Below are 17,024 nucleotides of genomic sequence, written 5' to 3'. Positions count from 1 at the left end.
GTCTGTGATGGAGGGAAGAGACACACCGATAATCTTCTCAGCTGTCCTCACGATCCGCTGGAGGGACTTGCGATCTGCCACAGTGCAAATGTGCAAGTCTGTAAATCACATAATGCTGAAAATGTACTCCATATAATGTACTATTTGTACTATTTGTATTAGTTATAAAGATTTGTTAGAAGAAAGAAAATAACTAGGATACCTATTTTATGCAAAGCAGGACATCACAGTTAACCAGACCGCCTAGGTTTCTAAAAGTATCAAAATATACGCACTGACTGTATCTGTGCCTTAAGAATTGAGGTGAGTGGCCAGCTACAGTTCAGTTTCCATGCCTTAAAAAGTCTGGGGTGAGGGGCATGGCGTAACCACAAACATCGCATTGACCCTGACACTCTAAGCTTTTAGAAACAGCTCCATATCACCCGTTTTTAAAAACAAATAAAAACGGTTCTTTAGCCTCAGGGTCATCTCCATACATGACCTCATCCAGAGCCTTCATGCCATCTACATATTTCGAAGCCAGTGACTTGAGTTGCTTGAGTTGTACTTAAAATGTTCTTCCGTGCTCACTTGGAGCTGCCTCCGGTCTGCAGAGATTCCCTTCTCTGTTTTACCTAAGATAAATGCGTTTAAGATATTTACACCCTGTTTATACCATGTTTTACTGAAAGCAATATACCTGGGCAATTAATCGAAATTCACATATAGAATTTCTAACCAACATAATCTTGTCTATATCTATTATATTGATTATTTTTATTTTATTTCCCCACTGTGTGTTCATGTACTGTCCCTTTAAAACAACACTACCAAGCTGTAGTCACGTGATTCTGCCCCTATCTGCCATATGCACGCAACCTAAATGCCAAATCAGACCAAGCGACTGGAGCAGCTAGTGTCTGGTTGGACGTGCTGTGTTTTGAGTATAATTAGGGTGACACTGAACAAAAAGAAGTTAAATGTAAGTTCCCAGAGACATTAGAAAAAAAATCCCATATTTAATACTGGAGCATATTTACAGCACAAACCTTGTCACTGAACTATGAGGGTCAAAAATACAAAAACAAAATAATCATTCATTAATCGTAATCGTGGTGAAATGTACAATTAATCATGATATTGATATGCACTTATACAGCAGGTCCTCGGGTTACGTCAGTTCCGAGTTATGATGTTTCGTGGTTACGACACATGTCCCATTTACTGTATAAAGCCATGTTTCGACTTGGTTTTACATTGTAAACGTCGTAACGCGAACTTGTTTGGTGTGTGCGGCGGAAGAATACACGGTTACGTGGCTCGGGATCGAGGAGGATAAGTGCTTACAGTATGTTATGTACGTACAGAATGTACGTATGGACCCCCTGTATTGCCTAGCCCTAGATGTTGCTCTATTCCTGCACCATGAGTTGTCAACACTGATATATTTTTGCTGTTTCAGTAGCAGTAATTAAGGTGGAACTGACTATAAATTCAGGAGATTATTGGTCACCAATAAAGAGCCAGAGGAGTGTGAATTTGACTAATTTATCTTTGTTTCTTTATTGTCTTCCAGGACAGAAGACCATCTCTTTGGATACATTCTCTGGCTCCTGTTGTTCATGGAAGTTCCAGAGTTTTTCCACAGGTGCATCAAGAAACATTTCCAAGTGGAATATAACACAATGTTGAGATCAGGAGGAATTAAATGTGAGGATATGGAGGACAGAAGCTCCAGTTCTCAGAAAACATCCTTGGATACTCCCCACACTCACACATCCAACAGGAAATCTCAGACAAGTGAAAAGAAACGGAAAATGTATGACTGTGGAGAGTGTGGGAACAGTTTTACTGAACAGAGTAGTCTCAAAACACATCAGCGCATTCACACAGGAGAGAAACCGTATCACTGTTCAGAGTGTGGGATGAGTTTTACTGTACAGCGTACTCTCAAAACACATCAGCGCATTCACACAGGAGAGAAACCGTATCACTGTTCAGAGTGTGGGATGAGTTTTACTGTACAGGGTAATCTCAGAACGCATCAGCGCATTCACACAGGAGAGAAACCATATCACTGTTCAGAGTGTGGGAAAAGTTTTACTCACCAGCTTAGTCTCAAAACGCACCAGCGCATTCACACAGGAGAGAAACCGTATCACTGTTCAGAATGTGGGAAGAGTTTTACTCACCATATCAGTCTCCAAATACACCAGCGCATTCACACAGGAGAGAAACCGTATCATTGTTCAGAGTGTTGGAAAAGTTTTACTGAACAGACTAGTCTCCAAAGACACCAGCGCATTCACACAGGAGAGAAACCGTATCATTGTTCAGTGTGTGGTAAGAGTTTTACTCAACAGGGTCATCTCCAAAGACACCAGCGCATTCACACAGGAGAGAAACCGTATCACTGTTCAGATTGTGGGAAGAGTTTTACTGAACAGGGTAGTCTCCAAAAACACAAACGCATTCACACAGGAGAGAAACCGTATCACTGTTCAGAGTGTGGGAAGAGTTTTACTGTACAGAGAAGTCTACAAAAACACCAGCACATTCACACAGGAGAGAAACCGTATCACTGTGCAGAGTGTGGGAAGAGTTTTACTAAACAGGGTAATCTCCAAAAACACCAGCGCATTCACGTTGGAGAGAAACCGTATCACTGTTCAGAGTGTGGAAAGAGTTTTACTCACCAGTTTAGTCTCAAAACACACAAGCGCATTCACACAGGAGAGAAACCGTATCACTGTTCAGAGTGTGGGAAGAGTTTTACTGAACAGAGAAGTCTCCAAAAACACCAGCACATTCACACAGGAGAGAAACCGTATCACTGTTCAGAGTGTGGGAAGAGTTTTACTGAACCGGGTAGTCTCAAAACACACCAGCGCATTCACACAGGAGAGAAACCGTATCAATGTTCAGTGTGTGGGAAGAGTTTTACTCAACAGAACAGTCTCCAAACACACCAGCGCATTCACACAGGAGAGAAACCGTATCACTGTTTAGAGTGTGGGAAGAGTTTTTCTGAACAGTGTAGTCTCCAAAGACACCAGCGCATTCACACAGGAGAGAAACCGTATCATTGTTCAGAGTGTGGGAAGAGTTTTACTCAACAGGGTCATCTCCAAAGACACCAGCGCATTCACACAGGAGCGAAACCGTATCACTGTTCAGAGTGTGGGAAGAGATTTACTGAACAGAGTAGTCTCCAAAGACACCAGCGCATTCACACAGGAGAGAAACCGTATCATTGTTCAGAGTGTGGGAGGAGTTTTACTGAACAGGGAAGTCTCCAAAAACACCAGTGCACCTCAGAATTAACTATTACAGGTCCTGTTTACCCTCTCATTCACACTGTCATTGTTGTGTTTCACCATGCTCCAAATGGAGACAATTCAACTCCGTATTGAGCTTCTACTGCCCGTCTGCCCTCCATCATCACCATTCTTCCCTATTTCTGGGGCTGGACTGTATACCCTTGGAAGGGGAAAGATCAGTGTTGGTGGAGCTATTAGTCTCATGGAGCCCAGGAGTCACGGGGCTGTGCTACCAGGACCTCAGCACACATCCAGACAGACTGTTCTCCTCATTCTGATCGCCATGAAGGGCATGCCTGCTTATCACTGCAGCAAGACAAGTGTACCGTGGAAAAGCATTTGTTATAACTAACTGAATTATAATGATTTGGTCTATTTCCATATTGTATCTATGTCTATAGTAGAGTCGCTCAGGTGATATTACAGTGTCCTGAGTACAAACATTATAATAATGTGTATCTTGCTCTAAAGATTCCCATCCTATGATCATCTGATGACTCTCTGGACTCTCACTGAAAATGAACAAGAAGGATGGTATTCCCAGAATCCTCAGCAGTATCACATGACCACCACCACTTATCTGAGATCTTTTCACTGTTCCTAATCTCCTGAATATCAATCACCCCTGTTTCTCCTTCATGCTCATTAGACAGAGTATTTAAATACAGTGTTGGTTAAGATTGTTTGAGTATTGTCTTATCTGTGCATTCAGAGCTTTTCTATTGTTTCTATTTCTCTCTCTTTGGATTTGCCCTTTGGATCTGTTTGATTGTTTGTATTTTTGGCTTGACTTCAGACTTTCATGTTTATGCTTTTAGTTTGCCCTCTGTAGGATATTAAACTGTTTTTTAATTCACAAGCGTCACTCGAGTTATCTTTTGATATCATGACAAATTAATATTTTTAAAATTTACTTTTTCAAGTTTGTAAGGACACAAATTGCTTGTTTGTTACTTTATTTCTTTATTTTTTACAGAGTGAAGTGTAAGAAATATGTTCTTGTTTAGAAAAATAAGTGCAGAAGTGTTGAATAGGGTGTTTTATAAACTTGTCTGTTTTTATTCCATTTAAGTTTAATATATTTTAGTCTAAAGTCATTTATTATATGTCGAGTTTTATATAATTGCTCTCAGTAGGCTGTCTAATGCAACACTCATTTTTAAATTTGGACGTGAGCGCGTGACATTTTGACCTCAGACCTGAAATCACCTCAGACTTCCAGCTTCACTGTACACGGTCATAAAGGTGAGTAAAATTTACATTTCTTTGCAACTTGTTAAGTTTTTTTATTGTAGAAGCTTTAATTATCAACTTAAGTCTCGTTTCATGAGAGAAATATGTTGCTGTCCACTTGTTTCAAAGCACTTTAATCCTCTAATATTACTTAGCAAGCCTGCTAAAGCCTCGGCGGGGCTTCAGTAAGCCCACTCCGTCATATCTGAGGTACTCGGATGACAGGCTCAATGTAAATTAAATAAAGTACAGAATGTAAGTTAATGGGCATGCCTGAGTTATCGTTTATTAATCTGCAAGTTGGCTAACCTTACTGATGATAATCTGAGAAGTATGTGGCTAGCTAGGTTAAGTGAAATTAGCTGCATTTATTTAGCTATTTTAACAAACTGAAGGTCAGTTAATAAAACATTAACCTCCAGAATCGAGAGGGTGCTGCCTGTATTGTTGAAGTCATGTAAAGGTAAACATATGGTAATTACAATCCAAATTATTTGGTATACAAGTATGTTTTATAACCATGTGTGTGTGTAACATATAATTTTAATTAATAATTCAAACATTCTCCCACTCTTTTGTCATTTCATGGTAACTGTTGTGTGGTGTTTAAAAATAATATTGTCATTTTATTTATTTAAAAAAAAAACCTAAAAATGAACGCTTAATATGCTACTTTCACAATGGCTAACATCAAAATCTTTAAATTGTCTAAACCAAAACTCACAAACTTTTGGAAACAATATTATCCAAAAGGACAGAACAAATCTATACCCATGCTTTTTCAGCACTTTTTTCCTTGATGGATCTCATAACATATACAGTAATGAATATAATCTTCTCACTCATCATTTTCAAACTCCTTAATTTTAGGTTAATTTATGTTTAATAAAAGCCCCAATATTTACCATAAAATGAAAAAGGGCATGATAATCTAAAAAATGCTTTAAAACTTATTTGTACACCTAAAATCTACATAAACCCATTGTAGTGTATGTTGTGTATACACTGTAAAATATATAAATATATATAATATATATATTTATACACCGCGACCCTGAAGTGGAGAAGCGGAGAAGAAGATGATGATGATGATGATGATATATATTTATATATTGTGTTTGTAGCGTTTGACCTTATTCAAACTCTTCTGATTACTGACGTTTTGACTAATGATAATAATTATGATTGACTTAAATGACAAAACATTAACAAGTAGTTAGAGAGTGAATACTGTCATCGCTACGTGAGTTCTTCAGGATTTTCAGACTTTTAATGAACAGACTCCACACACTGTTATTTCAAACAATGGTAATTTTTTATTAACAGAAAAGAGACTATTTACTAGACATAGCACGACCTTAGGAATTCTCACTGGCTCAACGCAGGTCAAACTAGTTTGTCTAGGCGATATGACTTGACTAATGTGTTACTAAATGAGATTTAAGTAGTGTATAAATTTATCAAGAGACTTAATTAGGCATCAGCTTCTGAAAAGTGAGTAAATTTTGCTGGCTTACTCTTTTTGCCTTTTTTCACCGAGCAGTCGGGTCCCGCAGTTTCAATCTCCGTTCTCCGGGTCTTTGCTTATTATCCTCCCCGTGTCCCTGAAGGTAGGCTTGCTGGAAAGGGGATTCCTTCCAGGTTGAGTCAGACACTCTTGGCTTTAGACGGGGTGACGTCAGTTGGGGGATTCCCTTCACTGAGAACTGCTGACCTGGCTGGATTGTCCCGAGTGAGGGGGGGGGGGCGTCTCAGAGTCGTTCGCTCATTACTCGAGTCTCCAGAAGCGATGCCCTCAGAAGTCAGCGTATAACGCTAACGTATCCGCTATCAACTAATCTCAGGGGTGATATCTTATTCTGGCCAAAATAAGTCTCACCTGCTTTGAACAGTCGTGAGATTAAACTTAGATTGGGCGATAAAACATAAACACGATTACAAAAAGATTACTTAGAGTTACTCGACGTTACGTTGTAGTTTCTGTATAACACTGCTAACTGGCACAAGGCGTCCCTTGGAGCTGAGTGTGGTCCTTCTTAGAGTCGTTTCGTTGGCGTAAGGAAGAATGAAGAGCGTCGCACTTGAAGAGAGTGAGCGCAACGTGAGAAGGTCGCTGGAGAGCGGCAGAAGAGCGGAAGCTAGAAGAGCGAGAAGAGGCGGCGACGTGAGCCGGGCACTCTCTTTACAAAGGTGGCGTGGTCACGCCCAATTGGGAGGTATCCTTCCTTTGATTGGATCCTGGGTCTGAGGCTCACATGACTTGTTTCACGTTTCAGAGAGAGAGAGACAAGATTCACGTATATACAAAAATTACTTATACATATTTGTGGTATAGCACAATGAGTGTCCTGGATTATTAATATCAATCATCTATGTATATAAATCTTGGGTATTTTACGATTACATCCCACTATAATATTATGTTAGAGGTTAGATACTAATTCGTTTTCCTAATCAGAGACAGAAACTTTCCTTCATGATTGAAACAGTAATACACATCACTTCATTAGTTGGTAGACGTTCATCTGAGGAAAACAGAGAGTGACATTCATACATATTGCATAAACATATTTATTAAAATTCGATTAAGTCCTTTATGTATTTAGACGGCCGCAGGGCGAAACGTGATTTCGCAAACGTCCACTTGGGGTCGCTGTTGGTCCATGTTGTTCGTCCTGTGCGGATGGGTTAACAGGAGTTCAGGGCGAGGTCAATCCTGTTAGCCATCTGTTGATCTTGCATACGATAAGGTTTGCCATCTTGACGCCGCTCGTCATAAAACTGGATTGTTAATCCTAGTCTTCACCACTTTGTTTGATTTTCTTTTTGCCTAAAAGCATCATAAACTGGGTGTGTTATCTTTAGAGGAGGGGGTCATAGCCAGGCGTCCTTTGATGCAGACCTTAGGTGTGTGCGTGTGTGTGTGTGGGGTGGGGAGCAGAGTCTGTACGCACACACACAATTCTGTGGAATGTGGGGTTCTGTCCCAAAAAAAATCCTTATTAGAGTGGAGAGTCTTTCATTCAGAACTTTTCATTTCTTTATTCGATCCATACTCCACTACACCATTCTACACTCTCTGTCCACTTTCGGTACTGTAATACTGTGTAGTCCTACAGTTACAGCATATAGTCCATCTGTTGCTCTGCATACATTCTTTCCCCCATCACACTAGTTTTTAATGACCAGGACCACCACAGAGCACCTTATTGGGTGGTGGGTCATTCTCAGCTTTGCAGCGACACTCCCAGGGTGGTGTGTTGGTGTGTGTTGTGCTGATAATAGTAGATCAGACATAGCAGTGCTGCTGGAGATTTAAACCCCTTAGTGTCACTGTTGGACTGAGAATAGTCCACCAACCATTAATATCTACCATCCAATAATTCCTGCTTTGTTCAAAGGGCACATATACTAAAAGGTGTTTAGAATATTACTAGTAACATTTATCTGAATTTGGAAATTTGTTTTATATAAAAGCTCACCTGGGCGTATTTCCATAAAAATCAACATCAGGTTTATTCTTCCACAGCATAATCATAATTTCATAAAAGTGCATGTTAACTCATATTCTTCAGTATCAATCCAAAGAGAGGACCAAAAGCAGGCAGAGGCAAAGGAAAAGCAAAATGACAGGGCAGCTAACTCACAAAAGAACATGGCCATTAATCCACACGTTTCAGCCCTGTTGAGGAAGCATACAGGATTTGAGTGAGACTTCATCTGAGGTACATGCTGCTGCTTATTTATACAATTTAAATAATGTACAGTACATTCATAGGGTATTTACTGCTTTTTAGTTTACCCTGTGCTTTTATACTGAATGATTACTGGATTAGGAACACCTACCTTATTTCCACACTCATTGTTAATTTTATCAGGTCTACTGACCACACAGGATCACTCTGTAGTTCTACAATTACACACTGTAGTCCATATGTTGTTCTGCCCACTTTGTAATCCCCCTTTCCCCATTTTCATCAATACTCAGGAACCCCATAGAGCAGGTGTGATGTAGTGGTGGGTCATTCTCAGTTATGGAGTGACACTGACATGGTGGTGGTGTGTTAGTGTGTGTTGTGCTGGTGTGAGTGGATCAGACACAGCTGTGCTGCTGGAGTTTTTAAATACTGTGTCCACTCACTGTCTAGTCCTGACACAGGACGCTGTCAGCTGGATGTTTTTGGTCGGTGGACTATTCTCAGTCCAGCCGTGACACTGAGGGGTTTAAAAACTCCAGCAGCACTGCTGTGTCTGATCCACTCACATCGGCACAATACACACTAACAACACCACGTCAGTGTCACTGCACCTCTGAGAATGATCCACCATTACATCACACCTGTTCTGTGGGGGTCCTGAGAGCTGAAGAACAGAGTGAGATGGGGATAAGAATGTATGCAGGGAAACAGATGGACTACAGTCTGTAATTGTAGAACTATGAAGTGCTCCTGTATGGACAGTGGAGCTGAAAAAAAAGGGACGACAAGTGTAGAAACAAGATAATCAAGTGATTATTCAGTATTTTTCTTCTTAAGAGTCCTCTTTTGTGTTTAAACTTTTTTTATTTACATTTTTTCTGCATTTATACTAGTGCTGGGTGATATTGCCAAATATGTTATCACGATAAGTTTTTATATATTGGTCAATCTCAATATTTATTGCAATATTAACCCTCCTGTTATATTGCAGGTCAAATTGACTCGTTTTAAAGTTTTAAGATCTAGAAAAACAGTTAAAAGTATTTTTTTAGTGTGAAACTTCTTCTGCTTGCCTTAATTAGTGTAATCAACATATAATATGAAGATGGTTTCTCTCACATATTTGCAGCCACTCCCTGTATGTTTATATCACATAGATACTGTTCGGGTCAATTTGACCCTGCAGTCAAACTGGAGGTAAAAGGGTGTCAGAAATGTCAAGAGTATTTCTTTGTTTGCAACTGTGAGACATATTTCAGCCCAATCTCACACACGTACACAGGTGCAGATGTTATGACTTTTGACATGAATCATTCATGTTCTCGTGGGAAAACTCCCCACATTCGGTGGACACTCAACAGGGGAGGGGCAAAACATAAAAGATTCTCTGCATGGGAGTCCTACCAACATTACACTGTCTCAGGCAAACCTTTACAAAATGAGCAGTTGAAGCAACTCAACTCAACTCAACTTTATTTATAGAGCACTTTAAAAAACACCAACAGTTAAAACAAAGTGCTGTACAAAAGATGTTTATAAAACAAACTAAAACAAAATAAAATAACCAATAATGAAAAATAAATAACTTAAATAAAAACAACACTAATAAAATTAATAAAACAAAACAAACGTCTCATGCTGAGTTGAAAGCCAAGGAATAAAAATGGGTTTTAAGATAAGTTTTAAAAACTGAAAGTGAAGAAGCCTGCCTAATTTGTAATGGTAGGCTATTCCACAGTTTTGGCGCAGCAATTGAAAAAGCTCTATCTCCTCTGAGCTTACGTTTTGACCTCAGCACCTCCAGGAGCAGCTGATCAGCTGACCTGAGGCACCGAGCAGAGACGTGGGGGTGTAGCAGCTCAGTGAGGTAAGGTGGGGCGAGTCCATTTAAAGATTTAAAAACAAATAAGAGAATCTTAAAATGTACTCTAAAATGCACAGGCAACCAGTGGAGAGAGGCCAGAATGGGAGTTATATGTTCCCTCTTACGTGATCCCGTTAAGAGTCGGGCAGCAGCATTTTGCACCAATTGGAGACGTCTGAGGGAGGACTGGCTGACTCCAAAATACAGTGCATTGCAGTAATCCAACCGGGATGTGATGAAGGCATGGATTACTGTTTGAAAGTGCTCGTGTGAGAGAATTGGCTTCACCTTTGCCAGCTGCCTCAGGTGGAAAAAGCTGGACCTAACTACTGTGCCTATTTGGCGGTCCAATTTAAAATCACTGTCCATCTTAAAACCCAAATTTAAGATAGTTGGCTTCACATACAAAGTCAAGGGGCCCAAATCAACTGGAGGGGCTTCACAGGGACCACTGGGACCAAACACCATCACTTCTGTTTTGTTTTCGTTAAAATGTAAAAAATTTAAAGCCATCCAGTCTTTAATGTCATTGAGACATAACAACAGTGGTTTAATCGAGAAAGCATCTTTCTTCTTTAAAGGGACATATATCTGGCTGTCGTCAGCGTAACAGTGAAATGCAATGCCATGTTTTCTCAAGATAGAACCCAATGGGAGCAGATAAAGTGAGAAAAGGAGGGGTCCTAAGATTGAACCCTGTGGAACTCCATATGATAGGGGAGCTGAAGAGGATTCTGAGCCAGCAAAACTCACACACAAAGTTCTGTCCATCAGATAGGACCTAAACCATTCCAAAGCACTACCACAAATGCCGACTAGATGCTGCAAGCGGGAAACTAAAATGTTGTGATCCACTGTGTCAAAAGCAGCAGTTAGATCCAGCAGGACAAGAATTGCATGGTCCCCAGAATCATTGGCCAGGAGAATGTCATTGAAAACCCTGAGCAACGCTGACTCTGTACTATGCAAGGTTTTAAAACCAGACTGAAAATCCTCCAGAATATTATGCTCATCCAAAAATACTTTCAGTTGAGCATAAACAACTTTCTCCAAGATCTTTGAAATAAAAGGCAGCTTGGAAATAGGCCTATAATTAGCCAATACAGTATGGTCGAGGCCAGGTTTCTTGAGCAGGGGTTGTACTACAACATGTTTAAAACTCACAGGAACAACACCAGAAGACAGGCTGCTGTTAATAATGGCCAGAACCTGCTGCCCTATAGTATGAAAAATCTCTTTTAGAAAGTGAGGAGGCAAAACATCACAAGGAGAACCTGAGGGCTTTAAATGGCCCACCACATCCTCCAAGTGCGACAGAGTCACCGGCTCAAACCTATCAAACACAGCCAAGCAAGGGGCAGAGTCAGAGGGGTCAACAGCAGGAGCTGTGATAAGAGCTCTTGCAGTAAGAATCTTATCAATAAAAAAGTGCAGAAAGTCATTACACATGTCAGGAGATGCTTCCAAACAGACAGGCTGAGGGGCCTTAAGAACAGAGTCAATGGTTTTAAATAACACACGTGGCTTATGACCATAATAATATTTGCCATAATAATATTTGACAAGTGTTCTCTCTTAACCTCTTTGATAGTGCTCTGGTAAGAACGCCAGCAGTCTTTTAACATTTGAAATGAAACCTGCAGCTTATCCTTTTTCCATCGGCGTTCAGCTCTGCGACACTTCTGCTTTGCTGCACGCGCTCGGTCATTGAACCAGGGCTCAGGTTTAACTTTGGGCTGTTTAGTTCTTAATGGAGCCACTGAGTCCAGTATGGTTCGGCAGGAAGAGTGAAACCAGGAGCTGAGCTCCTCCGTATTAACAGAGGCTGAGTCAGGAGGAGAACAAAGCTGGTCGAAAGCGCAGGTGAACTGACCGGCAGTGAAAGAGTTAAAACTCCGACCAAGCCGAGCAGGAGCGCAAGGTTTAAAAGCAGCACAGGATAAAGCAACATCAAATAAAACAGGCATATGATCAGAAAACCCACCATCATGGATCTCTAAATTGAACACAGACAACACATAAGACAGAACAAGGTCTAAGGTATGTCCGTGTTCATGTGTGGGCCCGGACACATACTGCACTAAATTAAAAGTCAATGATGTTTACAAAGTCCTTCACCAGCGGTTTATCTGGACAGCAGACGTGAATGTTAAAATCCCTGACGATAAGGATGCGATCATATTTCGGCATATGTCCTGCCAGAAAATCAGAAAAGTAATTTATGAAATCCTTATTGTATTTAGGGGGTCGATAGATGACAGCACACAGCACCAGGTCAGAGCGGCCCACCTCAAATAAAGTGACTTCAAAACTGGAAAATGAGGGTGATACAGCGCGCTGTTTACATTTAAAATTATTTTTAAAAACAGTCGCCGTTCCTCCTCCCCGGTCTGACGTCCGCGGGGTATTAAAATAACCACAGCCAGCCGGCAGAAGTTCAACGAGAGCACTGTACTCACCAGCACCAATCCAAGTCTCTGTCACAAAAAGAAAATCAAGGCTTTGAGAAGAGAAGAAGTCCCTCAGGATAAAAGTTTTATTTGCCAGTGATCTGGCGTTCACAAGGCTGATCCTGGCAGGAGCTGAGGCCTGTGCTTTAGACAGATTAGGAGCACGAAGCGGCCGATGCCGATGGGCTCCAGGAAACGCCAGGACACAACGAATTGGGGGGATAATCCACGTCGTGGCCGGGAACTGGATGACGATTGTGAGAGGCAGACCTTTAGTTTCACTAGCCGACCGCCACGTTTATTGCGGCGGCGGCGACGCTTTCGCTGAATTGTTTGGGCCGAGGCCCGGCGCAGGTGATTCGGAATACCCGATAGGTGCGGGGGCACAGGATTCTGTCCACTGTGATTAAAAACACCTACATCACAGGTATTATATCTAAGATCCAGGAGAAACTGGCGATCATACACCAGTAGAGACTTCACATGTGAAGTGCCAAAGCTTAGCAACACCAACAACACAAGGCAAAGTGAGAGCAGCAGACGGCCAGCCACACACACCGGCGCCATCTTGGATCTTGAAGCAAAAGGATTACAGTCTAGGAGGCTCTGGAAGTCATCATTGATCATGATTGTGAAATAGAGGAGGATGTGTCTGAAGACGAAGGCTATCTTGAGCTAAATTCTGATTCTATTGATTCTGATTGGGGTGGCAGTGTGGTGCAGCAGGTAGTGTGTCGCAGTCACACAGCTCCAGGGACCTGGAAGTTGTGTGTTCGAGTCCCGCTCTCTGTGAGGAGTGTGGTGTGTTCTCCCTTTGTCTGCGTGGGTTTCTTCCGGGTGACTGTCTGTGAGGAGTGTGGTGTGTTCTTCCTGTGTCTGCGTTGGTTTCCTCCGGGTGACTGTCTGTGAGGAGTGTGGCGTGTTCTCCGTGTCCGCGTGGGTTTCCTCCGGGTGACTCTCTGTGAGGAGTGTGGTGTGTTCTCCCTGTGTCTGTGTGGGTTTCCTTCAGGTGACTGTCTGTGAGGAGTATGGTGTGTTCTCCCTGTGTCTGCTTGGGTTTCCCCCGGGTGACTGTCTGTGAGGAGTGTGGTGTGTTCTTCCTGTGTCTGCGTGGGTATCCTCCGGGTGACTGTCTGTGAGGAGTGTGGCGTGTTCTCCCTGTGTCTGCGTGGGTTTCCTCCGGGTGACTGTGAGGAGTGTGGCATGTTCTCCCTGTGTTTGTGTGGGTTTCGTCCGGGTGACTGTCTGTGAGGAGTGTGGTGTGTTCTCCCTGTGTCTGCATGGGTTTCCTCCGGGTGACTGTGAGGAGTGTGGCGTGTTCTCCCTGTGTTTGTGTGGGTTTTGTCCGGGTGACTGTCTGTGAGGAGTGTGGTGTGTTCTCCCTGTGTCCGCATGGGTTTCCTCCGGGTGAATCTCTGTGAGGAGTGTGGTGTGTTCTCCCTGTGTCTGTGTGGGTTTCCTTCAGGTGACTGTCTGTGAGGAGTGTGGTGTATTCTCCCTGTGTCTGCTTGGGTTTCCTCCGGGAGACTGTCTGTGAAGAGTGTGGTGTGTACTCCCTGTGTCTGTGTGGGTTTCCTCCGGGTGACTGTCTGTGAGGAGTGTGATGTGTTCTCCCTGTGTCTGCATGGGTTTCCTCTGGATGACTGTCTGTGAGGTGTGTGGTGTGTTCTCCCTGTGTCTGCGTGGGTTTCCTCCAGGTGCTCCGGTTTCCTCCCACAGTTCAGAAACGTTGGTAGGTGGATTGGTGACTCAAGTGTCTGTAGGTGTGAATATGTGAGAGTGTGTGTGTGTCACCCTGTGAAGGACTGACGCCCCCTCCAGGGTATTCCAAGGCAAGGCAAGTTTATTTATAGAGCACCTTTCATACAGAAGCAATTCAAAGTGCTTTACAGAAAAAGAAACAATTAAATTAACAGCCAGAATAAAATCATAAATGTCCAATGAGACAATTACATAAAAAAGTTAAATGATTAAAACAATTTAAAATGACAGTAAAACAAAAGAAATAAAATGCCGTTACAGAAAAGTGCAGAATATTTTAAACTGAGCTGTAAGCCTGCTCAAACAGGAGTGTTTTAAGTCTTGATTTAAAAGTGTCTAAAGTCGGGGCTCTTCTAATATTCTCAGTCAGCTGGTTCCATTTAAAAGCGGCATAGTAGCTAAACACTGCCTCTCCATGTTTAGTTTTGACCTGAGGCAGGACTAACTGACTAGTTCCTAAAGATCTGAGAGCTCTGCTCGGGTCATATCTCTGTAGCAGATCTGATAAATACGCTGGTCCTACCCCATTTAGACATTTATAGACCAGTAGTAATACCTTAAAATCTATTCTGTAACACTGGTATCCAGTGTAAGGATTTGAGGATGGGGGTGATGTGATCTCTTCTTTTGCTCCTAGTGAGAACTCTGGCAGCTGCATTTTGAATCAGCTGAAGCTGTTTAATGGTATTTTTTGGAAGTCCAGTTAAGAGACCATTACAGTAATCAATCCTGCTAGAAAGAAAGGCATTGATAAGTTTCTCCAGGTCTGGTTTAGTCAGAAAATCTCTAATCTTACTGATGTTCTTAAGATGGTAAAATTCTGATCTAGTAACCGCTTTAATATGACTACTAAAACTGAGATCTGAGTCCATTAATACACCAAGGTTGCGAGCCAGTTCTTTAGATTTGAGGGCTCTCGAGTCCAGATACGTAGCCAATCTTTGTGTCTCAGTGCTATTCCCAAATAGTATAATCTCAGTTTTATCTTTATTCAGCTGCAGAAAGTTGTGTCCCATCCAGTTTGTGATGTGTTCAAGGCATTTGCTTAATGAGTCAACTGGGCCAGAGTCGTTTGGGGACAGGGCCATGTAAATCTGAGTATCATCTGCATAGCTGTGATAGGACAGCCCATACTCCTGTAGAATCTGGCCAAGAGAAAGCATATATAAATTAAATAAAAGTGGACCAAGAATAGAGCCTTGGGGGACACCACAGGTTACTGGCATGTTCTCTGAAATATTATTCTCTATTTCTACAAAGTAGTTCCTGCCTTCCAGGTAAGAAATGAACCACTCCAGGACTGTTCCTGAGAGTCCAACCCAGTTTGCGAGTCTATCTATAAGAATCTTATGGTCAATGGTATCAAAGGCAGCACTAAGGTTAAGAATTAATAGAATAGATACCTTTCCAGCCTCTGTATTTAAGCGGATGTCATTAATTACCTTGATTAGAGCAGTCTCAGTGCTGTGATTAGACCGGAACCCGGACTGGAATTTGTCTAGGCTACTGTTAATGAACAAGAAACTAGTGATTTGCCTGAACACTATTTTCTAAATGATTTTGCCAATGAACGGTAAATTAGAAATTGGCCTATAGTTTCTTATCAGAGATGATTCTAAATTTTTCTTTTTTAGAAGAGGCTTTACAACTGCAGTTTTTAGTGAGCTTGGAAAGACCCCCGACATGAGTGAGGTGTTTACAATGTGGAGTATGTCTGGTGCTATAGTGTGAAACACACTCTTTAAAAAATTGGTTGGTAGTGTGTCAAGACTTCAAGTGGTTATGAGGTGATGGAGAGGGTACAGACTCATTGTTGGATATAGATGTACTAATCCCTTGTCTGATATTCTGGATTTTAGCATTTAACGTCTCTCAGTTGATACTAATTCAGGTGCCATTGGTGTGGGTGAGTTAGTAAGTCTGTTGACCACGGTGAAGAGGATTTTGCTGTTGTTAATGTTATTGTTGATGATGCTAGAGAAATAGGATTGTCGTGTTTTGCATATGGTGGCGTTGTATTCACATAGCTTATCTTTGTAGATTTCTTTGTCAATATGAAGACTTGTTTTACACCATCTGTCTTCTGCCTTGCGACGCACCCTCTTTTGGATTTGAACAACACAAGCATTTCTCCATGGTGCTTTCTGTTTGCAAGACATAGCCTTCATTTTAACTGGCACAATCTCATCCATAACACTAACAATTTTGGTATTAAAACTATTCAGCAGATCATCAACAGAGTTGGATCGTTCACATGGTTTAGTGCACATTTTACTCACGAAAAGTGTAGCTGTGCAGTCCTTTATAATCCTTTTCTTGACACAAACTCTTCTGTCTCTGATGACTGGTGAGGCTCACATATCAAAGGACACACAGTAGTGATCTGACAACGCGACGTCCTTCACAGTCACTGATATGCTGAGTCTTTGAGATAACAAAATCCAGCGTGTGACCATGACAATGTGTGCTTCATGTAACATTCTGTGAAATATACAAAGCACGGTGCTTGGGTCTAGCTTCAATCTGCACCCATTGCCCGTCTCTAGCTGTACTCACAGCAGTGTTGCCATTCACTCTATCCTCTGGTCTGGATCTGTGTCCCTCCACTGTCCGCTGCTCTGTTAGGTCCTCAGCCCGCTGTCTGTACTCTCACTCACTGTTACTCCTCGCACAGCTCCGACATGCCAGTCCTTAAACTCTGATAGCAGGTTCCAAA

The 17,024-nt window shown here is 41.8% G+C and overlaps 1 protein-coding gene across 1 annotated transcript in view; it reads left to right on the top strand.

The window, feature by feature from the left end:
* The first annotated feature begins 1,700 nt into the window (after nucleotides 1-1,700).
* The window catches only part of LOC136694205 (zinc finger protein 420-like), a 190,093-nt gene continuing 174,769 nt past the window's right edge, over nucleotides 1,701-17,024 (top strand). Inside the window, exon 1 of the mRNA XM_066667585.1 lies at nucleotides 1,701-3,290. Within this exon, the coding sequence (XP_066523682.1) occupies nucleotides 1,701-3,290 (1,590 nt within the window). The remainder of the gene's footprint in view (nucleotides 3,291-17,024) is intronic.

Source organism: Hoplias malabaricus, chromosome 4 (genome assembly GCF_029633855.1).
Source record: "Hoplias malabaricus isolate fHopMal1 chromosome 4, fHopMal1.hap1, whole genome shotgun sequence".
In the NCBI taxonomy this organism is placed as follows: domain Eukaryota; kingdom Metazoa; phylum Chordata; class Actinopteri; order Characiformes; family Erythrinidae; genus Hoplias; species Hoplias malabaricus.
The sequence above is the reverse complement of the archived record's forward strand: the minus strand, read 5'-3'. Positions and strand labels throughout refer to the sequence as shown.